Raw genomic sequence first — 20812 nt, 5'->3', positions numbered from 1 at the left:
TACGATTTCCTCTACTTTTGTGAACACAATGGATATGGCTGTACCGACAATAAATGTTTTCCCTCCATCCCGATCATCCAATGATCAAAATGCAGCACCGAGTGTCAATGCATAGGAGAACCACACAATTTTTGAGGAGATCTTCCCAGCCTACCTTCTCACAGCGCTTGACTGCAAGAGCGGGATGGCCTCTAGAAGTCGAGAAGGTCATACACGAGAGTCAAAGGGCAGGCCTGGGCCTATCTGATGTGCATCGCCTATCGCATTACGCTCTCATTCAAAAGATGAATGGTCGATGATCTTCCCATAGGCCTTCCAATGTGATACGACGAGATGCATCGCCGTAGGGCGGATCGCATTTTGCGCAATCACGCATCGAATATGTGACATGTCTCTGCCTTCTGGAACATCAATCTCGATGTCTTTTATAGTATGTAACCTGCTCACCTCTTCTCTTGGCCGGGCTGAATGTCAGGGTCCTGGTTTACAGACAAAGAGGAGTTGGTACCTAACGAAAGGTCAAAGGCGAGTTTTGCTATCAGACTCCGTGACGTTTTGTGTGCTTGAGAGAGATGGTCTAGTCGAGACGACATATATAAAATCGGCATTTGCATAGATGAGTTATCATATGGGTCATCCATGGATACACACGTTTTCTTATAACTCGCCTTTTTCTTCTTCTGAAACAACATGGGCGAGGACGGCCGAAATTGGCAGCGTGTGAATCTAAGACTCCGACATCATGCTCACAGCTCGAGGCAGCTCCATGGCTGGCCCGCTGCTGGCCACGCGGCGCCACACAACGTGACACGCTGGCAACGCCTCATGGACTCTGGTTCTCTATGCCTGTTTTGATGAACTTGTTGCAGATCGAACCTGATGGTATTCATAGATCGGTCCCAACAGCGACGACTTGAAAATCTCCGGACTGTACATGGATGGGGCCATTCATGAGGATCAAGGTAGCTAATAAACCCAATGGAGGACAGTAGGGACGTAGCTAAGAATAGCGCATGACGGAGTGCGTGTCATCATCGCGCGCCTTCCGACTCGAGCCTCAGCACGTCCGGCCTGCCTGAGCTACGTCATTGCTGGCCCCTAGTTATCCTCGTTGAGTGATCAGGGGCCCGCTTGTTCCTCTTTCTCACCGATTTTGTTTTCTGTCGCTGCTGTAGATCATCCACTGTTGTTGGCCGTCAAATGGGCTTCCTCAGACATCGAAAGCGCAACTCGTCCGACGTGGAGTCTGCCGCTGCCACATCCGACTCCTCGGCGGCGGAGAAGCCAGATCGTATGCACCCCACCCATATTCACTTGGCGCCAAGCTTACTCCCCTCATTCATAGCATATGCAGATGGCGACGAGTACGAGCTCCTGCTAAGGTATGCCAACGAGCAGGCCGCAAAGCTTTCGCACAGCGGAGAAGACGACCGAGATGAAGAGCAGCCCGAATATCGTCGCCTCTGGTATGCACCATGGAAAAAAGTCAAGAAGCAGAGTCTCAAAGAAAAGAAGGTTGGGCCCTCCGTACGCGTTCTTGTTTTGAGATCAATCACTGACACGACCAAGATTCCCGAAGACTGGCTTCAGACGGACATGACACGAGGCTTGTCCGACAGCGACGTAGAGTCACACCGTCAAGGCTATGGATACAACGAGCTCTCCAGTCCACACGAGAATCAGTTCCTCAAGTTTGTCTCCTACTTCCGCGGGCCTATCCTCTATGTTATGGAGATCGCCGTCATTCTTTCCGCCGGTTTGCGCGATTGGATCGACTTTGGTGTTATCGTACGCTGCTCATTTCTGCATATTGATCGTGGTTCATCGTGATAACGTCTTGGTCTACTGTATAGATTGGGATCCTCTTCATGAATGCTGGCGTGGGATGGTACCAGGAAAAGTGTGTTTCACTTCTCCTCGCTCGGCGAGACGACAACGTCTCTGATTTTCTTTCTTTTCAGGCAAGCGGGTGACATCGTCGCCCAGCTTAAAGCCGGTATCGCAATGCGAACAACAATCATTAGAAACGGGAAGGAATCCGAGATCGAGGCGCGTGAACTTGTCGCGGGAGATATCGTAAGGCCTCTCGCCCCTGATAAAAATTCAGCTCCTGATCCCTCTCAGGTCATCTTGGAGGAAGGAAGCACAATTCCAGCTGATGCTAAGGTAATTTTGCTTGCGGCATGATATCGACGTTACGTGCACTGGTTCATTGTACTACAGATTTTGGCCAACTATGACGACAAAGATGGATCCAAGGTGCGTGTGATCACTTGCGCAAGCGGCGGTAGGTGGATGAATGCGACATACTATGGCCTTAGTCAAGAGCGACGCGCGAACGAGTGGAAAAATCTGACCAGGAGCAGAAAGCTGATGGCAACGACGACGCCGCATCTACCGATGGCGACGGTGGAGACGTTGACAAAGGACCCTCCCTGTGTTCTGTCGATCAAAGCGCCATCACTGGAGAGTCCCTAGCCGTGGAAAAATTTGCCGTTAGTATTGTGGTCCCAGAGTATCCACCGGCTAACATCTCATAACCAACAGGGAGATGTTGCGTATTACACCTGCGGCGTCAAGAGAGGAAAGGTGCGCTTTCAGTATCTACCGTAAGTGTGCTAAAGCGTTGAGTATGCTCATATAGGTGTTGGCTGTCGTTACCTGTGCAGCACCCCAGTCTTTCGTCGGCAAGACGGCGGCTCTAGTAACAAGTGCGCCTATTGCCGACGTTGTAGCACCGACGGACACTGACGAGCTACTTGCTACCAGGCTCCCATGACGTTGGTCACTTCCAGATCGTTCTCGGCGGTATCGGAACCACGTTGCTCGTGCTTGTTATTGCATTCATCTTTATTGTGTGGATCGGAGGATTTTTCAGGTAAAAGTTATCATATACTAGAGGAAAACGGTTTATGCAATACTCTATACTGTGCAGGGGAATTGGTATAGCAACCCCCAAGGAGAATAGCTTGCTCGTCTACGCCTTGATTTTCTTCGTCAGTTGGCCATCCTTTGAATATCATCCGCTAGCTGAATTTTTTTCAATAGATTATCGGGGTGATTTCCCATCCTCGGAGATTAGCCCTCTGCTCATCCCCAAGTTGTCCCTATCCAGGTGCCGGTTGGATTACCATGTGTTACGACAACCACGATGTGCGTCCCCCTCCAACTCACGGCTCTCGACTTCATTATTGACGTTTCGTTCAGGGCTGTCGGAGCTGCGTACCTCGCCCGCCGCAAAGCTATTGTCCAAAAGTTGACTGCCATCGAATCTTTGGCCGGTGCGTCCACCTGTATGACTGCTCCTCTAGTGCACGCTAAATCGCCACTGGCCCAATATAGGTGTTGATATGCTTTGTTCAGACAAGACTGGCACGTTGACCGCGAACAAGCTGTCACTGAACAACCCTTACATCGCGCCGGATGTCGATCCTGCCTGGTTCATGACTGTCAGTATGATTCACGCCTGTATCAGATCGAGCATTGAGATAATCTGATGTTCAACCCAGGTCGCGGTTCTTGCATCGTCACACAACATAAAGTCCCTTGATCCGATCGACAGGGTTACGATCATAGGCCTGAAGGTATTCATCTTCCGTTTCCTGATCATACTCAGAACAAACTATAGCGCTTCAATGTTGCTTGTCAGGATTTCCCAAAAGCACAAGAGAATCTGCGAGGCGGGTGGACAACGCATCAGTTCACACCTTTTGATCCGGTATCAAAACGTATCACTGCGGAGGTCGAGAGAGATGGCAAGCGGTACACATGCGCTAAGGGAGCTCCGAATGCGTCTGTTTCTTTGCTGTTCCGCTTTTTGCACATCTGATTTATCGAGCTTTTCACAGCATCCTGAAGCTTGCCAAATTTCCCCAATCCACTGTCACTCAATACAGGAGTACCGCTCAAGAATTTGCACAGCGCGGGTTCCGCAGCTTAGGTGTTGCGGTGAAGGAGGACGAGAATGAATGGGAGCTGCTCGGCATGTTGTGCATGTTTGATCCGCCCCGTTCAGATACAGCTGCCGTGAGTGTTGTTTTTATGGTAGCTTCTTGGGCCCAACTTGATGCTTCTTTTACAATAGACGATCCGCGAGGCTATAGATTTGGGTGTTGTGAGTTTTGGTACTGGTTGTCACCCTAATCACGGCTAGACTATATTTCAGCACATCAAAATGCTCACCGGAGACGCTGTCGCTATCGCCATCGAAACTTGCAAACAACTATCGTTGGGAACGAATGTGTATGATTCGGAGCGTCTCATCGGAGGCGCCATGTCAGGCTCTGATGTCAGAGATTTTATTGAGGGGGCTGACGGGTTTGCTGAAGTATTCCCTGAGCACAAGTATCAGGTATACGATGTCGCGATCATCTGCATGCATCGTGATTCTAAATGTTTGAATCTACAGGTCGTGTCTATGCTTCAGGAGCGAGGCCATCTCACAGCCATGACCGGAGATGTTCGTTGCAGTCATTCATTCTGCTTTGTTTGTCTATACTGATCGCTACACTTTCTTTCTCGTTCACAGGGCGTCAGTAAGCATTACTCACATCGATTTCACAGGGAATTTCCCCTGATTTTACGGCCTGTTAGACGACGCGCCTTCATTGAAGAAGGCAGACTGCGGTATTGCTGTCGAGGGTGCTTCAGACGCTGCTCGTAGCGCTGCTGATGTGGTGTTTTTGGACGAAGGCCTGAGTACAATCATTACAAGTATCAAGGTCGCCCGACAGATCTTCCATCGTGAGAGGAACACCCTTTTTGATTTCCACATCTCGTCTGAGCATTCGTCGCAGGCATGAAGGCTTACATCATATACAGAATCGCACTTTGCATTCACCTCGAGGTTTATCTGGTAAATTATAAGTACTCACTAGTCATCAATATATTGACCACTAGACTGTCAGATGCTTTCTATGCTCATTCTCAATGAGACCATCCGTGTGGACTTGATCGTATTTCTTGCTATATTTGCAGAGTATGTTCTCTCAACATCTTGATCCCCAGATATTCAGTCTTTGTACTCAGCGTTGCAACTATTGCCATCGCCTACGACAATGCTCCCTTCGAACGAAAGCCAGTGGACTGGCAGCTTCCGAAAGTGTGGATTATTTCGACAATCATGGGTAAGCAGGCTTTGAAAATTGTGGAAGCGAATGGCTGTATCGAGACTTGATTTAGGTATTCTACTGGCTGCAGGCACATGGATCGTCCGCGGCACGCTATTCCTCAAGTCTGGAGGAATAGTTCAGAATTTCGGCAGGTAAGCCCTCCCTTCCGCTCAATGCCTACAACAACTTAAGCAGAATCTGAATGCTTGATTAGTGTTCAGGAAGTGCTTTTCTTGGAAGTCGCTTTGACGGAATCTTGGATCATCTTAATCACTCGTCTTTCGCAAGGACCGGACTCCGGACCGTTCGTTTGGCCTAGTTGGCAGCTACTCGCTGCTGTCTTCGGAGTTGATGTTCTGGCTACCATCTTTGCTTTATTTGGATGGATATCTGGCCCGGCTCCTCATAGTGGGTATGTTGTCCATTCGCTGGACTTGATTCTGTGTTATAAATTTTCCGGATTATTATAGATGGATAAGCATTGTTGCTGTCGTCAGGATCTGGCTCTTTGCTTTCGGAGTCACCGTGGTCGTAGGAATTGCATGTGAGTAACGTCTTAGAGATGGAAGAAAGTACTTCAGCGAGCTCATCATCGAATCAGACCTTCTTTTAAACAAAATCAAGTGGCTCGATAATATAGGACGACGCAATGTAAGGATATGTTTTCACATAACTCGGTTGATCTCGCCCTTAAACTTCTTGCTCGCGATGCCCGTTTTCAGCGGAGCTCCAAGAATTCAAAACTGGAGAATTTCCTTACTGAGATGAGGCGGATGACACTTATTCACGAACGCGACTCGCACGGCGAAGACTTTTATAGATTTGGGGCTGCTTCAAGTGAACACGAGGATACTTCAAAGACGTCAAAGGCAAAAGACCAAGGTTCACACGACAATGCAGCCAATGGGAAGACAAACGACAAGGGGAAGCAAGATCAGAAGCAAGAGCCAAGCAACGGCAAGAAGCAGCAGCAGGAGAAACGAGAGTCAGACAACGGAAAAGAACAGCAGCTTTAGTTAGGCTGAATATAGGGGTCGTGGCGTGTATTTGCAGTTTCGATTTGTACCACTTTATATTCATCTAGGACTTTGACATTCATCTAGACTTACAGGATTTAGAACCCAATGGTGATAGAGGTGGACATGAGGAGAAGTTGTATCCTTTGGCGCGAGCCCCTCTACATGTAGTGTCAATCATCTCGGCAGACGTGCAATACAACTGAAATTCGCAATATTACTGAAACAGCAAGCATGGTTAGCAAACAAAAGGTTGGAAAGGATACAGCATTGACTATGGACATCTTCCTCTCCCTCTCATCCTTCACCCCCTTCCTCGCTATCCCATGCATCAAGTCCTAATCCGAGCTCTCTCACGCTCGAGATGGCGATCAAGAGCGAATGATTTGGATCGAACATTGACAACAGCTTGCTGATATCTTCGAGCGCAAACTCCTCCATCTCCTCGATCAACGCCAGATCCTCCTTTTCGTCCTCGATCTCCGCTTGCGGTCGCGCAGTGCGCACCTTTCTTTTGTCAGCGATCGTCTGCAGCTGCCGCTTCGTCGCTTCCAGGACGCTGGCATGCAGCTCCGATGGAAGCGCAGAGGGACCGCCGAGGATGCGAAGGCAATCTACAATGCATTTGTAGAGAGAGGACAGGAACGATGCATCGCTCTCTGTCGAGATGCAGTGAATGAGCTGTGAAAATGTTGCAGACACCATCTGATTGGTGAGGGTGCCGCTATTTTTGCCACAGGCAATCAACATCGGAAGAATCCTGTCAATGCACGATCAGCATATTCTTATAAACAGTACACATGGGCTCACATGGCGCAAGCTTCCCGTACGCCATCGTGAAGATAGAAGCGCAGAGACGGCAAGACCAGCTCCAGGCTTTGAGATAGGTAAGGAGAGAATTGAGAGCCGAGAGTCGAGCAGTAGATCACCAAAGTCTCGAATGCCTGGCACTTCTCATCAATCGCAGATGTCCGTACACCGACTTGCTGTCCGTCCATCGTGATCGTTTCCCATCCTTCCTTGTCTTCGGGCACTTCATCATCATCTGTTCACAGATCATTCAAATGCTCCGAAATGCGGATGAAGTTATAGGAGGAACAGACCATAGATAGATACATCAGCCTTGACGCTTGCCGCGCGCAGCAAAGGAGGCATTACAACTGGGAGGTAGGGCTCAAACTCGGGTCCCATGGCCTGGCATACCTTCGCCCAAGTTGCAATCAGGTAGTGCGGAAGCATCGTGTCGCTTGGATCTACGGGGCTGTCTGTAACATTCCACGTCGTTAGAAAGATCTCTCCGAATAGAAGATAACGCACTCTGTATTCGAACAAGGAGCTCGACGAAAGTGTTTGCATCTCCACGGAACACATCGCGGCCTACAGCGATGGCTAGATCCCTGTGGAATGAGACGAGAATATGAATATGTTGACTGGGAAGACAGACCGATCAATCCAGCGCATTCCATTGCCTTTACTCTTAATTTCCGGTACTCCGCCGTGCTCGCGTTGCGGAGAACGTTAAGCAACAGAGGCATAATTGAAGTATAATGCTGCGTGATGGTCCGTCATTCTTTTAGGAAAAGTTTAAGTAGTCAGAAGCACTCACTTTAGCGAACGTCGTCTCGCTTGCGTCCGCCACCATAGCTAGTGTCGTGATTGCTTGCTCCTGCACATAACGTTTCACCTGTCTACCACTGTCGGTCGCAGGGTTCAATAATTTCAAAAGACGCTCGACGATGGGGTCTAGGTATGGGATGAGAGTATCCCGTTCGACACCTTCGCAAAAGTTGATGAGGGCAGCTGCGGCATGGGCGTGTACCCTATCATTGTAGTCATTGATATGAGCTGCTTCCCAGAAAAGCGAAATAAGGAAACCGCAATTACCTCGCTTCAGGCGCTTCGAGTGTGGGTATAAGGGCAGAGAATAGCTGTCGATGGTATTGCTCTTGTATAATTTCCTATATATAACAGAACATGAGAGAATGATCTACGCCGGGATAGTAATTGTTACCTCTAAATCGGTACATAGCTGCCCGCTGCATCTACCTTCAGAAATCAGATGCGCGGAGGAACGAAGGACACTCACACGCATTGGCACGCAGCATAACGTACCCGCGGATATGCATCATTAAATAATGGGATAATGAGTCTGAAGCAGATGAGCATTGAACCAAGATAAACGAATGCATGTGACCTACTCAACAACTTTGCCTAACTCGTTTTGCATGACCTTGACATATGTCAGGACATGATTTCCAAAAGATTCCGGGGCGAAGACTCACCTTGCTCGTACCTTCACCGACAGCTGCGATGGCCATCAAGCCGGCATGGCGAAGCCTCCAATCATGCGATGCCAGCATCCCGGGTATGTGCTGAAAGGCGGCGGGCAAGACAGCCTTTCCTCCGAGCGCACATGCCAGGCGGTCAAGGGATTGCTCGTAAACATGGGGATATGTGTCATCCGTGGGATCTTCAGCAGGCTGCACGAAATCGCTCGCGTGTGAATTTTTGTTGAGGCAGTCAGAGTGTGAGGAGAAGACCTACATCGGCCTCCAACCACACCTCCAACTCGTCCTCCCTTAACTCTCCCATCCCTCCTAAGCATCCTCTCACAACAGCCGTTACCCAGCCTTCCACCCGTCGGACCATTCCTGGCTTAGCCTCACTCAAGCTGATCATGAACTCCAGCGCAGCCTTCCTAACCTCTTCGGCCTCTTCATCTAAGTCATCAGCATCATGTTCCTTCTCCTTCCCGTTTCCAACGACCGGCGGAAAGGTGAATGCCGACTGAGGGCTCGGGAATGGACGTGCGACGGTAGGCGTGGGGCCGGGATCGGCAGAGGGCAGTATGAGGGCAGGGAGGAAACGAAGAAGCGCGGGTAGATGTGGGGTAAATATTTGAGGAGATGAGGTTGTAAGAGGCGTGAGGGTGTTGAGGAATCTCGGAAGCTGCGAGTGCGGAAGTGCTGGTAAGGTGTCTAGCATGGGGTACATAAGTGAGAGGGATTGTGCAATTTGATGCAAGTCGGACGAGGACAGATAGGACACAGACGCTCGCAAAGCAGCGTGTCGAACCTGAATTCGTGAAAAAGATAAATGCATGATAAAGGTCAGGGAACAAAGGGAGCAAAGCCAGATATATGTGCATGGTGAATGGTACGCCATAGACGCCGGTGCGCCTAAGGGACACTGCACCTGTAATCAGTGAACGCGGACGTACCTCGACACTCTGCGGATCCTGAAGACCCTTCTGTAGTAGACTTAGGACTGATTCCGTTTGAAGGTCGACGATGAGATTGGGACACCCGGCGAAGACACGAAAAGCGCTTTCTCGGGCGATCGGATCGGCGCTTTGGGTCATGGCAAACGCCTGGGCCTGGAGAGCGTGCCATGGTCTACCACGAGTCATAGAATTGTTGGAAATGTCACAAATGGTGTCGACGGCTTTGCGGCGAACGACTTCGGATGGTTCATGAGAAAGGGAGTGAAGGAGGAGACGCTCGACGGTGGCGAGGGTTTGTACGGAGAGATGGTCGTAGAGAGTCATAGAACCGCTTTTGGTTGTTTGCGTGGGGGCAGGGCGGAAGAGGAGGCGGCGAAGGAGAACTAAGGAGAAGGAGCGCATCTGAAAGCGTGATCAGCGAGCACTAACGATATCAGGACAGCTGTCCTTACCACCTCAGTGTCAGCAGACGTAGCAAACTCAGTCAGAGCGAGAAGATAAACCTCTGGCGTCTGGGAGAGGCGTTCGTTTACGGCTCGTTCAGCACTGTATCGCGGAATGAAAACCGGCTACGGCGAGGATATAAGAGGACTGGGGGCATACCTGGAACGAATCTCGTTGTCGCCCAGGACAAGATTGGAAAGAATCTGTGTGAGCTCGGCAATGACCTCTGCTGGAACGACGGGCTCCATCGCAAAGATGGACGGCGCCGCGGTGGACGATGGCGAGCAGACGAGGCTCGGCTCTTGATTTCTGAGGATGATCTTGAGCGTCTATTTTCCCGATTCGGCGTTGGATGTTTGTTCGGGACAAACACCGGGCAAACGCGCGTGTTCGTCGCTCGACATTCCAGCGCAACCTCTCCTCCTCACCCTCACAATGTACGCCTCTCTCGTCCGTCGTCAACTCGGCGGCCTTGTGCCCCCAAAAATCGCCTCTCCGTCTATCCTTGTGCGTATTTCTTTTCTCTTCACCAAGTTTCGTCTCACGACGTACGGTCCATAGTCTGCTGGCCAGGGTGCCGACCTCACCCCTCTCGTCAACTTCTACTCGAAGCTTCCCAAAGGCCCAGCCGCTGCACCTTCTGCCCGTGGTATTAAAGCCCGCTACTTCGATGGAAAGAACGCGTCGGCCGCTCCTATCGTTGTCACGATCGCCGCAATTTTCGGCCTGGGCTACACCATTGACTACCAGAGTGCGTCCTTTGTCCGTCTTCCATATTCGCTTGCTCTTAACTCACGCGTTTTGTCGTTGTATTCCTCTTGGAATTCAGTGCACTTGAGTGAGTATTTTTGCTCCGTTCTTGCTCATATCATTCTCAACCTGCTTTTCAGAGCATCACAAGAATCATCCCCACTAGACGACAGCCTTTGGGAAGCGGGAGGAGATTTCTTTGTGTTCTTCACCTGAATATTCAAGCATTTTTTCTTCACATGTGCATGAATGTGTCGTTTTAGACATTATCAACAATGTGCGAGCGGCTGCATGGCGACGATAGTCCGAATAGACGTTTGTCTCTCCCGCTGATGTACTATCCGCACTGCAAGGTAGTCGAGCATCATAAGCTAGGTCGCCTTCGTCACTCGACCAGCTCATGTCATATACCTTCTCGCACGAGCTTTAACAACCTCGAACCTGCGGAATCATCACCCATCTGAGATTCATCAACTGCTACTTCCGCACTCCTTTATTTTTTGATAGGGATACTACGACTACTATATGTGGGGTGACTGCTGGCAACCGTCAAGCCTGCCATTCCCAGAAGTTTGCTTGCCGCCGCGGTCTAACACTCTCAACGCGGCGTCCTTCCCCACAACCCATCTTTTGTCCCCATTCTCCAGTGCCACGTAGAACTCGTCTCTCAGAACTCTTACTCTCGCCATTTCATTTTCAAGTTTTTGTACATTAATCTCTTATCTCCGATCCTCCTGCTCACCGTCGTCCCGCCTTCACCTAGGGCCCACTTCCCAGTCCACCTAGTCCCTTTGGCGCCTTCCCTTTCAGCCGCTCGCAATTCTCTGTCCTGATTTTTGTCGAAGATTGATAGACCGTGGATGTCGTCGATCGTCACTTCGAACGTGCGCATGCATACGATTGTGCTTTGGAAGAGTGAGGAGCGAGTTGATACCTCAAATGACGCGGCTTCGATGTCTGTCTGAAAGAATTCGGCCTCGGAGAACGTGTACAATGTCGCCCATTCCGTCTCAGGTGAGCGAAGCGGCGTGTGGGTGACTTGCATGTGCCAATCCCGCAATGGCGCTTACCCCGACCCTTTGCGCGTCTCTATCGAACTTGTCTAGCTATGCCCGTGCAATTCAGAGGAAGGGGTGTTACTGAGACTGCCGGTCAGATACCCCGCTCTGACCATCCTATGCCTTTCTGGGGGAAGCGAACCCCAGACAATGTCATCTGGGTGTTCATTACCATCACCATCACTGAGCAACATAGGTCTGATCAGACTAGATCCACCGAAGCCGATGTCCACAACGTAAGTCTCTGTTGAGTGCGGATGGGGCTGCACGAACAAGACTAGGCGCGAGAGCGGGGTGTAAGAGGGACTCGGTCCAGGAGCAATGACGCGTGCGGCGGCGGTGTACGCGTGCCCGCGAAAAGTGTTTGAACACTATCACGTTGGAGTGTGCAGGAATCGTCAGTAGTGTCGCTGTATTTCGTCTATGTCTGTCTACCGTACATCCTGTGGCTACTGTGGGGGATGTTGCTGACTAATGTCTGCGGCATCTCCCGCTCCTGTCCTACTACTATTACCGACACTTTTGAGTCCACCGATATCCGAAACTACTGTGTTGCCAATTAAATGCAACTATAAATACAAAAAAGTCTTTTCTGTAATCTTCATACCCTGCTTCAACTTTGAGGCCCAGAAGCAGTGAGATTGAATTAGGGGTTCAATAGATATGGATTTAAACAGTCTACCCCCTAAAACCAGACTGTGTGAAGCACAGTCTGGGTTTTGGGAACCAAATCTGAAGTTTCACACAATTCTGTCTGATTCAATAGGCTTAAAATGTATTTGTTATGGTACTCTAATATTTTCATTAGTAGACATGGAGTACTGAAGATGTTACAGGCAAAATACAGAATTGAAAGAAAACCTCAAAAAACCGAGTCTCCAGTCCACAATTGTCTTTGGATTTCCATTGCAAAACTAAGAAAATGCTTCTACATACACTACCTTTCAAATTATACCCTAATTTTATCATTTGGATGAGGGGATCGAGAGATATGTAATTGTTTGTGATGTTGAGGGTATTCTGCAACCCGGAGACACAGTTTAGTCAGCATCGGGAAATGGCGGCACACAGTCGGGAGATTGCGGACCCACAGTCGTCACACTGTTGTCACACTGTTGTCACACTGTGCACAGTCTCTCTGTTGCGCCACACAGTCCGGCCGAGACCGCACACAGTCCGGATTTTGGCGCTAGTTCAGCGCCACACAGTCCGGATTCTCGGTGACAGTCCGAGATTTGGCGGTGAATCTGCGCCACACAGTCCGGCCGTGCCGCACACAGTCTGTTGATTGTCGCGCCACACAGTCCGACTGTGTCGGCACACAGTGCCCTCCAACATCTCATGAGAAGGACGAGCGTCATGAAGGTACGTTGTCGTCTCTCCTTGCGCCAGTCTTCCCCTGCACACCTGTCCCTCCGCTCGACCCACGCATGGTCGTCCTTTCGACTCCATATACGCCTGCCACCCAAGACCCCCACCCTCGACCCCTCGACCCCTTCCACTGTCGACCTTATCGATCCTCCTGTCCTTGCACATTCATTCCTTCCCCTCCTCACATATATTTCACATTTTCAGTCATTCTGCCCGCCCTCTCTCGTTCTGCGTTATTATAGAGACCCCATGCGCACTCGACCTCTCGCCTATTTGCCTGCTCGAAGTGCTCTGATGCTACGCCCTCGTTTTGTCGTCCCCGCCGGCTCCCCTCTTGCTCCCCAGATCAATTCCCACGCTCATGCCAAAGGAATTGCGATATCCGCAGGGAAGCGAGCGCATTCCAGTCCGTGTGCGCCGCGCCGCACTCTGCCTCAAGCGGAAGCTGCAAAGACGCGGTGCGCATCGCGTTCCAGAAGGTATGCGCGCGCACCACCCTCTCCCCCACACCCACCCTGCACTTCTTCGTGCGGTCCTGCAAGCTCAGCTGTACAGCGTCATATAGACTCATCTTCCAGCCCCTCCATCTCTCCCCACGCCTCTACCCCTCCCACTGCCCTTGCCTGTACGCGTCGGTGATGCTTGGCATCAAACAATCCACAGCGGACGAGTTGCGCAAGATACACGGCTCGCGCACGCCTCGATGTTGAGGGTTCCGCAGTGGACAAGTCTAGCAAAGTGCAAAAACGGCCGTGTGTAGTCTGCGGCAGCCTGGCTCGCCACCAAGCCCAAATTCGCCGAAGGTTAATTTGGGCTTGGTGGCGAGCCAGGCTGCCGCAGACTACACACGGCCGCCGGCTTCGCCGGCAACACACCTGCCCTTAGCACGTTCTGCAACATCACAAATGACTCCGAGCATGCATAGGGAAAACAGAACGCAAGTGAGTGCTGGACATGTTCGAGCGCCACGAGAAGTACATCCCGCACATGCACACAGCACACCTTGTCTATCAGGAACGTCACCGCACTGCGACGCAGCGTCAAGTGGGAGCAGCTAGGCTGGCCTGAGGTAGATTGGTCGCTGAAGAAGTGAGGGATCGTTATTGTTTGCACAGTGAGTCTTCATTATGTTGACATTGAGTCTGAGTATGGGTGGGACATGGCGACACGCTCCAACCGCCTTCTGTAGCACCCTGACACACACGCCATGAGAGGATCTGACATACTCTCCCACTCGTACTATCAGCAACTGATTTCACATGCTTTGTGTGCACATATACGCGCTCCCACTCTTAGCTATTTTTCAAGTACCCCTTCTACCTGTAGTTAGATTTTTTTTCTCTCTCTCTGTATGTATATCACGACCCTGCAAACCATCTCTTCCTCTCCTAAAAAAGAGGCTATGTCTTTACACCATGGCCCCATTCACCCACACGACGTGTGGGCGAAAGTTGTGGAGAGAGTGTCGATCTGCGCTGACCTGCGCTGACCGCCAGCTCTCGACTCGACCAGATCCAGCTTCCAATTGCACGGAGGTTCTCACAGACAACATGTCTCCCCGCTGCCCACGCAACAATGGATTGCGAAACCGGGACAAGCATCAATCTGACTAGTCTTGTGAGTACATTTCTAACCTACTCTTCGATGCCCTCTCTTCCACACACTCAACTTTGCGAACGGGACGATGGGCCTCCGCCGATGCCCTGAGAAAGCAAGCATCGCCGAAGGCGTGTACTGGCGTTTATTTTTATTTTTATTTACTTTTGCTGTCTGCAGATCCGTCCCATCCCTGCCTCGTCCTCTAACCTCGTCCACACCTACGCCCACGCTCGCCACCATCTCTTTTCCCGGTGCCACCCACGATCACCGTCGCTGAGGCGTCCTGCCCCACCGACGCCCACACGCTCACGCTGCCCGATGACGGGCCAAGCATCGCGACCGTCCGAGCGTCAACGACCGCGATGTCGACGACAACAACGACCACAATGAGGAAGGTCGGTGGCGGAAAGACACGCTGGGGGGAGAGAAGGGACGTGCGACGAGGATATTCACGAGGTATACTGCCTCTCTTCGCGCCAGCCTCCCTGCACACGCGTCCCTGCTCCTGCACGTCCCACGCCCCTGCACTCCTGTCCTCGACCGCCGACACCGCGCGCGTGGACCTCTCCTGCGGCCGCGCTTGCGAAAAGTGGCTCGCGTGCGGGAACTACGTCTGTGTGGAGTCGTGCCATCCCGGCGCGTGTCCGAGGCAGTGCAGTGCTAGTGCAGGAAAGTGGAGAAGCAGCTTGCATACAGGGAGGGAGAGAAGAAGGCGTGCGCCGTGGTGCATAGAGACGGCGAGGAGGAGGAGGAGCAGTGGGTCGGGTCGTTTGATTGCGGGAATTCGTGCGATCGGTACGTTCTTCCTCGAATCTTCCTCCATACCCCCAATGAATTCCTCCCGTCTAACCGCCTCAGCCACCGCCTCCAACTGAGCTGCTCACTAGTGAGAACTCGGCGCCAACTCCTGCCATAGTTATCGAGCTGCAGTTTCGACTGCAGGACATTCAAGTCTCTCTTGCCTGCTTCATCGATAAGATCCACGCCATGGAGGGTATGCTCTCTGAGCACAAAGCCATCAAGCGTGAAGTTAGCACCCTCCGCGAGCTGATAAAGGAAAAATGCGAATTAGACAGCGTACGCGGCAGACAATGCTCAGGGACGCTGCGTGCCAAGGACCACGACGACAGCGAGTACGGCGGCGACGACGATGACGCGCAGAGTATCGCAACCGTCATGCCCCACGAGCTGGAGTGCGTCGAGGAGGAGGACGAGGAGCAGCTGGCGGCGGAGGAAGAAGAAGAGGAGCGGCGGCGGCGGCGGCGGCGGAGAGATGAGCTAGGTCGACCAATAACACCGGAGCCTACAGGGATGGGCATGGACATCCATGGCAGATCCAAAATGCACCTTGACGTGCTCAACATGCACTCACGATCGCCGCCGCCCCCTCTACGAGAGCCTTTTGCTCTTCAGCCTTCGACGTCTTCCGTGTTCGAGGAGCGCATCGATGCCCTCACCTCTCACCTCGAATCTGCGCTCGAGCTCTCACGCACGCTCCAAGCCCAGCAGGCTGCTGCGCAGAGTACCACCTCCATGCTTGAGCCCAAGGTCTCCTTGCTCGAGTCACTCGTCCAGGCGTCGCAGACCGATATACAGTCGCATGTCACTGAGGTGAGTCAAGAGCGCGCCTCGCTCACCTCACTCATCGCTGAGTGGAAGAAGGGTGTCGAGGGCTAGTGGAGCGGCGTCCGTGAGGAATGGGCTGAGGAGCGCATGCGGATCAATCAGGCGCGTGAGGTTTGGGAGGCGCGCGTGCGGGCTGCTGAGGAGGGGTTTGACGGCGCCGTCGCGAAGGTGGATGCCGGGCTCGCGACGCTGCAGCAACACCGACTCAAGGCGAACGTGAACGAGCGCAACGGTGTCAGGCTCGTCACACCCCCCAGTCCACGCAACATCTCGTCTGACTCGGGCAAGCGCCATCGGCGGAAACGATCGACAATCTCCCGAGGCCGATCGCGTTCGCACTCGGCCGAGTCGAACAAGGACGACGGTGGGTACGCGAGCTCATTCGAGGGCGTGACACTGCTCGATGACAAGCGCCAGTCAGCTTCCAAAGCACGCACGCGAGTGCCCTGGGCGCAGGATGATTCGGATTCGGACGTGCGTCATGCAAGCGACGATGCGAGGATCATGTCCTTGAAGCACTATGCCATCACCTCAGAGTCGTCGGTCCAGAAGGCATCGACAGGGTCCACGACGACGATGACGACGGAGGATGACGCTGCACATGCCTCGTCTGCCGCCGCCGCCGATCTGAAGGGCGCACACCTGGCGCCAGTGAGCTTTGTTCTCTGCGTTTTCGTGCATTCGCTCACGGCACTGTGTCGACAGATGGTTCAACATTCAGCACAGATGTCGACGACGGTGGGCGTGCTCATGCTCAGCGTCGCCGCCTTGGCGGTGCTATGGCGTATCAAAGGTTAATAGTTGCCGGGCAAATCTCACGGTCCTTTTATGATGGTTCAATCCCTGCGCACGTCTGGCTCAGTGGCGATCCTGTCCCTCCTTTTTCCGCCCTCATGCTCCTCACTGCTGCACCGCCTGTTCTGTTTCTGTGTGCGTCTCATCTGCCTTCTCGCCCATATTTGTTTGTTAGCGAGTAGCTTAGTCTGCACATCATGCAGCCTGCTGCCCTCCTGGCGTCTCTTGCCTCTTCTCGTCGCATGTCGTTTCCTTCGTCGATCCCACGCACGGCCATTGCTACGATCCCATGCAACATAATCACTTCGTCGTGCCCTTGTTCACCCTTCCTCGTCCTGCTGAGACCCCGCCGTCCCTACACAGTCGCCATGTCTCCACGCGCCCCCGCTCCTGCCTCACTTGTGCTCTACGTTTATGTACGAAGCATCGTAAATATCATGCCACACGCACTTCAGTGCATCGACGAGGAAGGTGATTAGGAGCTAGCAGCAAAGAGATGAGCTAGGAAGAGGGAGGCCGAGCATTACCAAGGTCTGTACCTCCCACTCTCAGCCTTCTCACCCGCCCGTTGTTTGTGTCCCCGAGACCCCCTCAATCTCTTCGATGCCAAGCCCGCTCACTCACTCGGCCCCCTCCATAGTCCATATCGCCCTCGTGCTCATGCGTGCACGCGCGATTCCTCAACGCCACGCACCCGTCTTTGCTCGCGACCCATATCCGCGCCCGTGCGTCTCCTCAAGCCCACCACCCACCATCCTAGCATATCCTCCGCCTCCTCCACCTTCGTCAACACCTCTGCCTCCGATGCCTCGTCCACCGTCACCACCATCACCACCCACATCACCACCACCACCACCACCTCCTCCTCCACCTCCTCACGCCGCTCCTCCGAGTCCTTGCGCACCATGCCCAGCGCCAACCGCCGCGACCGCGACCGGACCTCGCAGGACTGCTCCAAGTCGATGTCCGCGGCGAGCACCGCTCACATACGCGCCGCCCTCCTCGACCAGGCCGCCGCTGCCGCATCCGCATCCGCATCCGCATCCTCGCGCACTGGCCGGCCTTGCCTTCCCCCGGCGTCACGCCCCCCTCCACCCTTGGCTGCTGTATGAGCGGTATAGGACGGGGAGCTTCTCGCACGACGTGCGACGCAGAAGATCGGCAAGGAGGAGACGCGGCGGCTGACGCGCCCCCATCGTCTACCCTGCACTCCTCTCCCGCGTCGCTGAGGCCTTCCGCGTGCGCGTTCTTGAGCGGCGACATGCCTTGCCTTTGCGCGCGCGCTCAACGTCACTCACAGTCTCGCCCAGGCCACCTCGGCTCTCCAACCACGCAACCCAGGTGCACATCTAGCGCGCTCAGAGCCTTCTGCACGCCTCAGTCCCCATGCGCACCGCACCTGAGAGCATACCTGTGCGCACGCCCCCCGTCCGCGACGGGCTCCTCCGCGCACAAAATCGCCGCCCACGCGACCAACGTCGGCGCCAAAATGCGCGCACCCGCATTCTCCGCGCTCGCGACGACCCTGCCGGATCGCAGGGCTCCATCCTTTCCCTCGAAATGATCGGCGGCGGCTTTTACGAAGCGTGCGTCTCCTTTGCCCGTTTTCCCCTTGCCCGTCTTTCTTTCTTTCCATTCCATCTCTCTCTCGTCCCCTCTCGTCGTCCCTTCGCGTACATTTGGTGTAACATCCATCCGTCGCTTGCACGAATGCACGACTCTATGCAACCCCGATCGTGTCCACAACCGGCGAGATTCGCGTCTCTGCGTGCCAGTCCATTCCTCGGGTTTAATCTCGCGTCGCTACCCTCTTCCGTGGATGCGTGCATCCAAATCATTCTGCCTGATTGCCTCGAAGCCTAGTTTGCAATTGAGCTCTCGCCTCCCAGCATCCGTCGCGGCACGCAACGCCCCCCTCATCCTTCATGAGGTCCGCTGGTATGGCTGCTCAATCTCGACGCGCCCGGGCCGTCTTACCTCTTTCAGCGTCGTCTTACCTCTTTCGTCTTCTTTGTTTTTTTATCATCATCACTACGCTCAACGCTATCATATCCGCCACTGACACGTTCTTGAGAAATCCATTGCAAACATCTGTAGAACCAGCATCGCTTACTGGATACCTGAGCGTTAACGAAGGGCGCGAAGAATGTGAGCGAGTCGTTCATAGCCGTTCCACTATTCTCGGCACGAAGCGTCTCGAACCCAATCGACGCGTCCAAACCGCCCACGCCAGTACCTACGTCTGCAGTAACAAAGTCATCTGCATGCATTAAGGTGGAACAGCTGTCAGCGACTGGCTCTGCCTGGCACCAAAACTCAGAGCTAAACACGTACGAAAGGCCACTCGAATCCATTGCGCCGCTGTCTCCCGTCCCAGAAGCTGACTCCCTTCCACGTAGTTCGTGCATGGTGTGATTGCGCGCTTGAAACCACCGTCATTGGCACCGCCTGTGTCGACGAGGAGGTGTTCGAGCTCGTTTGATACTAGGATTGGATTCGGCGCAAAGGCAAAGGAAGAAAATATGAGATTCTGCGGTAAAAGCAACAGAAACAATGGGGAAATGTGGGCGCGCATTCTGGGAGTCAAAGACGGCCGGAGTCGAGGATACTCACAAATCGCAAAACCAATAGTCTCGGTAGCTTAATTAATACGGCGATAGTTGTGTCTCAGTCGGTCCAAGAAGCACGCTGACTTCTAATAGTCAGGTGCCAGATAGTTGCTAGATCCACCATCAAGCCGTCGAACGCCGAGGCACGAGGCACCAATGTTCTCTCTTTTATTGACCGAGCCACTTTACGAGCCTACATCTGCCTACATACCAGCGAGCTCTACTGGTTCCCCTGATATTGATTCGCTATGTGCACAACGCGCCGGCTCCAGTGGCAAGTTTGCAAGTGACCAGCAGCGGGATATCTAGGATGTATGAGGACACGCGGTTTCACAATACGTCCCGTGGACAGATAACCTCTACATGCTCGTGAGGCTTCGGGCTTCGATCAGATTGATCAATATACTCAAGCGCCCGACATTGAAAGTGAGCCCAAAATGAGACTCACGGCTCACCGATATCAGAGCCGTCCTCGGAGGAATTGTGGGGGTGAACATATGGATGATAATCGACAGTTGTCACAGGAACATCCAAAACGCACATACCGACATTATAAGGGACGAGTCTCCGCGATTAATAAATGCCAGGTACAAGCTTATATCTGACTTTCCTACTCCAAGCCACCCACTCCGCGCCGAACTTTTCCTTTAACATCTTATCCTCCTGACTCGTCCTCCAAAGCATGACAAGCGTGACGTGGATGTTCCACATCAGATAAAATAAGCAGAACACTTTTCCCCGCCAGGTCTCGAGCCATCCGCACTCTCTGATCCACGACCCCTCGCTGAGTGCGCATAAGACAGATCCCGTGAATCCCAAGATGCTCCCAGTGTAGCTTGGGTGGCGAACCCAAGCGTACGGGCCGCTCGTCACGAGCGTGTGTTTGGGTCGTATGGTGATTTGGAATGTGAAGAGACGGCCGAGTGCCCGATAGCACAAGGTGCGAATGATTGCTGAGATGACAAGAAAGGTGATGCTGACCAGGAACGATGGAGAAATTCGGATGGCTGTCGATCCAATTGACTCTTTCGAAATATAAGAGAATAAAAGCCGTGCGATGGGATTAGGGTGCTCGGAGTAGCTGGTTAGGTTAGGTTAGGTTAGGTTAGGTTAGGTTAGGTTAGGTTAGGTTAGGTTAGGTTAGGTTAGGTTAGGTTAGGTTAGGTTAGGTTAGGTTAGGTTAGGTTAGGTTAGGTTAGGTTAGGTTAGG

The 20812-nt window shown here is 52.8% G+C and overlaps 11 protein-coding genes across 11 annotated transcripts; 5 read left to right on the top strand and 6 right to left on the bottom strand.

Moving 5' to 3' along the window:
- Positions 1 to 1200: 1200 nt before the first annotated feature.
- Positions 1201 to 6127, top strand: HETIRDRAFT_108660 (P-type ATPase; the record flags this gene model as incomplete). Its single annotated transcript, XM_009554803.1, has 32 exons — positions 1201 to 1291; positions 1346 to 1527; positions 1570 to 1788; positions 1854 to 1900; positions 1962 to 2076; positions 2125 to 2166; positions 2224 to 2259; positions 2322 to 2495; positions 2548 to 2589; positions 2645 to 2711; positions 2770 to 2878; positions 2936 to 2996; positions 3049 to 3057; positions 3116 to 3153; positions 3208 to 3281; positions 3364 to 3449; positions 3510 to 3584; positions 3650 to 3792; positions 3849 to 4026; positions 4085 to 4114; positions 4166 to 4351; positions 4409 to 4459; positions 4529 to 4535; positions 4594 to 4743; positions 4797 to 4855; positions 4908 to 4978; positions 5029 to 5126; positions 5182 to 5263; positions 5326 to 5523; positions 5582 to 5655; positions 5713 to 5762; positions 5834 to 6127. 32 exons carry the CDS (start codon positions 1201 to 1203, stop codon positions 6125 to 6127), a joined length of 3138 nt encoding a protein of 1045 aa, XP_009553098.1.
- Positions 6128 to 6315: 188 nt separating this feature from the next.
- Positions 6316 to 10042, bottom strand: HETIRDRAFT_482356 (uncharacterized protein; the record flags this gene model as incomplete). Its single annotated transcript, XM_009554802.1, has 15 exons — positions 6316 to 6887; positions 6938 to 7172; positions 7231 to 7392; positions 7445 to 7516; positions 7572 to 7677; positions 7734 to 7947; positions 8012 to 8085; positions 8139 to 8163; positions 8214 to 8276; positions 8326 to 8357; positions 8410 to 8607; positions 8672 to 9202; positions 9348 to 9752; positions 9803 to 9896; positions 9954 to 10042. The coding sequence occupies 15 exons, from the start codon at positions 10040 to 10042 to the stop codon at positions 6425 to 6427; spliced, it is 2763 nt and encodes a 920-aa protein (XP_009553097.1). The 3' UTR covers positions 6316 to 6424.
- A 187-nt stretch (positions 10043 to 10229) lies between these two features.
- HETIRDRAFT_108662 (mitochondrial F1-F0 ATP synthase, subunit F) lies at positions 10230 to 10710 on the top strand (the record flags this gene model as incomplete). The annotated part of the gene is made up of 4 exons (XM_009554801.1): positions 10230 to 10301; positions 10356 to 10545; positions 10624 to 10632; positions 10685 to 10710. 4 exons carry the CDS (start codon positions 10230 to 10232, stop codon positions 10708 to 10710), a joined length of 297 nt encoding a protein of 98 aa, XP_009553096.1.
- A 2086-nt stretch (positions 10711 to 12796) lies between these two features.
- On the bottom strand, positions 12797 to 13907 carry HETIRDRAFT_482355 (uncharacterized protein; the record flags this gene model as incomplete). The annotated part of the gene is made up of 3 exons (XM_009554800.1): positions 13849 to 13907; positions 13810 to 13822; positions 12797 to 13725 (listed from the first exon to the last, which is right to left on the bottom strand). Exon 3 carries the CDS (start codon positions 13136 to 13138, stop codon positions 12797 to 12799), a length of 342 nt encoding a protein of 113 aa, XP_009553095.1. The 5' UTR covers positions 13139 to 13725; positions 13810 to 13822; positions 13849 to 13907.
- HETIRDRAFT_442634 (uncharacterized protein) lies at positions 12999 to 14380 on the top strand. The gene is made up of 5 exons (XM_009554799.1): positions 12999 to 13725; positions 13810 to 13822; positions 13849 to 13914; positions 13971 to 14087; positions 14163 to 14380. Exon 1 carries the CDS (start codon positions 13223 to 13225, stop codon positions 13610 to 13612), a length of 390 nt encoding a protein of 129 aa, XP_009553094.1. The 5' UTR covers positions 12999 to 13222; the 3' UTR covers positions 13613 to 13725; positions 13810 to 13822; positions 13849 to 13914; positions 13971 to 14087; positions 14163 to 14380.
- Positions 14381 to 16111: 1731 nt separating this feature from the next.
- HETIRDRAFT_442633 (uncharacterized protein) lies at positions 16112 to 17866 on the top strand. Its single transcript, XM_009554797.1, has 5 exons — positions 16112 to 16183; positions 16235 to 16849; positions 16904 to 17128; positions 17197 to 17524; positions 17634 to 17866. The coding sequence occupies exons 2-3, from the start codon at positions 16286 to 16288 to the stop codon at positions 16994 to 16996; spliced, it is 657 nt and encodes a 218-aa protein (XP_009553092.1). The 5' UTR covers positions 16112 to 16183; positions 16235 to 16285; the 3' UTR covers positions 16997 to 17128; positions 17197 to 17524; positions 17634 to 17866.
- Positions 17191 to 17472, top strand: HETIRDRAFT_332079 (uncharacterized protein; the record flags this gene model as incomplete). The annotated part of the gene is made up of 1 exon (XM_009554798.1): positions 17191 to 17472. One exon carries the CDS (start codon positions 17191 to 17193, stop codon positions 17470 to 17472), a length of 282 nt encoding a protein of 93 aa, XP_009553093.1.
- Positions 17867 to 17962: 96 nt separating the features above from the next.
- HETIRDRAFT_442632 (uncharacterized protein) lies at positions 17963 to 18726 on the bottom strand. Its single transcript, XM_009554796.1, has one exon. The coding sequence runs from the start codon at positions 18627 to 18629 to the stop codon at positions 18288 to 18290; it is 342 nt and encodes a 113-aa protein (XP_009553091.1). The 5' UTR covers positions 18630 to 18726; the 3' UTR covers positions 17963 to 18287.
- Positions 17966 to 18726, bottom strand: HETIRDRAFT_412628 (uncharacterized protein; the record flags this gene model as incomplete). Its single annotated transcript, XM_009554795.1, has 1 exon — positions 17966 to 18726. A coding segment is annotated over exon 1 (281 nt), but the record flags the coding sequence as incomplete, so codon positions are not given.
- Positions 18727 to 19039: 313 nt separating this feature from the next.
- Positions 19040 to 19568, bottom strand: HETIRDRAFT_423268 (uncharacterized protein; the record flags this gene model as incomplete). Its single annotated transcript, XM_009554794.1, has 3 exons — positions 19040 to 19051; positions 19114 to 19253; positions 19328 to 19568. 3 exons carry the CDS (start codon positions 19566 to 19568, stop codon positions 19040 to 19042), a joined length of 393 nt encoding a protein of 130 aa, XP_009553089.1.
- Positions 19569 to 20181: 613 nt separating this feature from the next.
- HETIRDRAFT_15902 (uncharacterized protein) lies at positions 20182 to 20607 on the bottom strand (the record flags this gene model as incomplete). Its single annotated transcript, XM_009554736.1, has 1 exon — positions 20182 to 20607. A coding segment is annotated over one exon (426 nt), but the record flags the coding sequence as incomplete, so codon positions are not given.
- Positions 20608 to 20812: the final 205 nt, after the last annotated feature.

Source organism: Heterobasidion irregulare (assembly GCF_000320585.1).
Source record: "Heterobasidion irregulare TC 32-1 unplaced genomic scaffold scaffold_14, whole genome shotgun sequence".
NCBI classification, from domain to species: Eukaryota; Fungi; Basidiomycota; class Agaricomycetes; order Russulales; family Bondarzewiaceae; genus Heterobasidion; species Heterobasidion irregulare.
Note: the sequence above shows the minus strand (reverse complement) of the source record. Positions and strands in the feature narration are given on the sequence as shown.

Coding starts and splice junctions, on each gene's coding strand:
- HETIRDRAFT_442633 (XM_009554797.1), top strand. CDS start 16,286: ATGCGGATCAATCAGGCGCGTGAGGTTTGGGAGGCGCGCGTGCGGGCT. Junction 16,850..16,903: donor AGGGCGCACACCTGGCGCCA/GTGAGCTTTGTT, acceptor CTGTGTCGACAG/ATGGTTCAACATTCAGCACA.
- HETIRDRAFT_442632 (XM_009554796.1), bottom strand. CDS start 18,629: ATGGAAAGAAAGAAAGACGGGCAAGGGGAAAACGGGCAAAGGAGACGC.
- HETIRDRAFT_442634 (XM_009554799.1), top strand. CDS start 13,223: ATGCGCACTCGACCTCTCGCCTATTTGCCTGCTCGAAGTGCTCTGATG.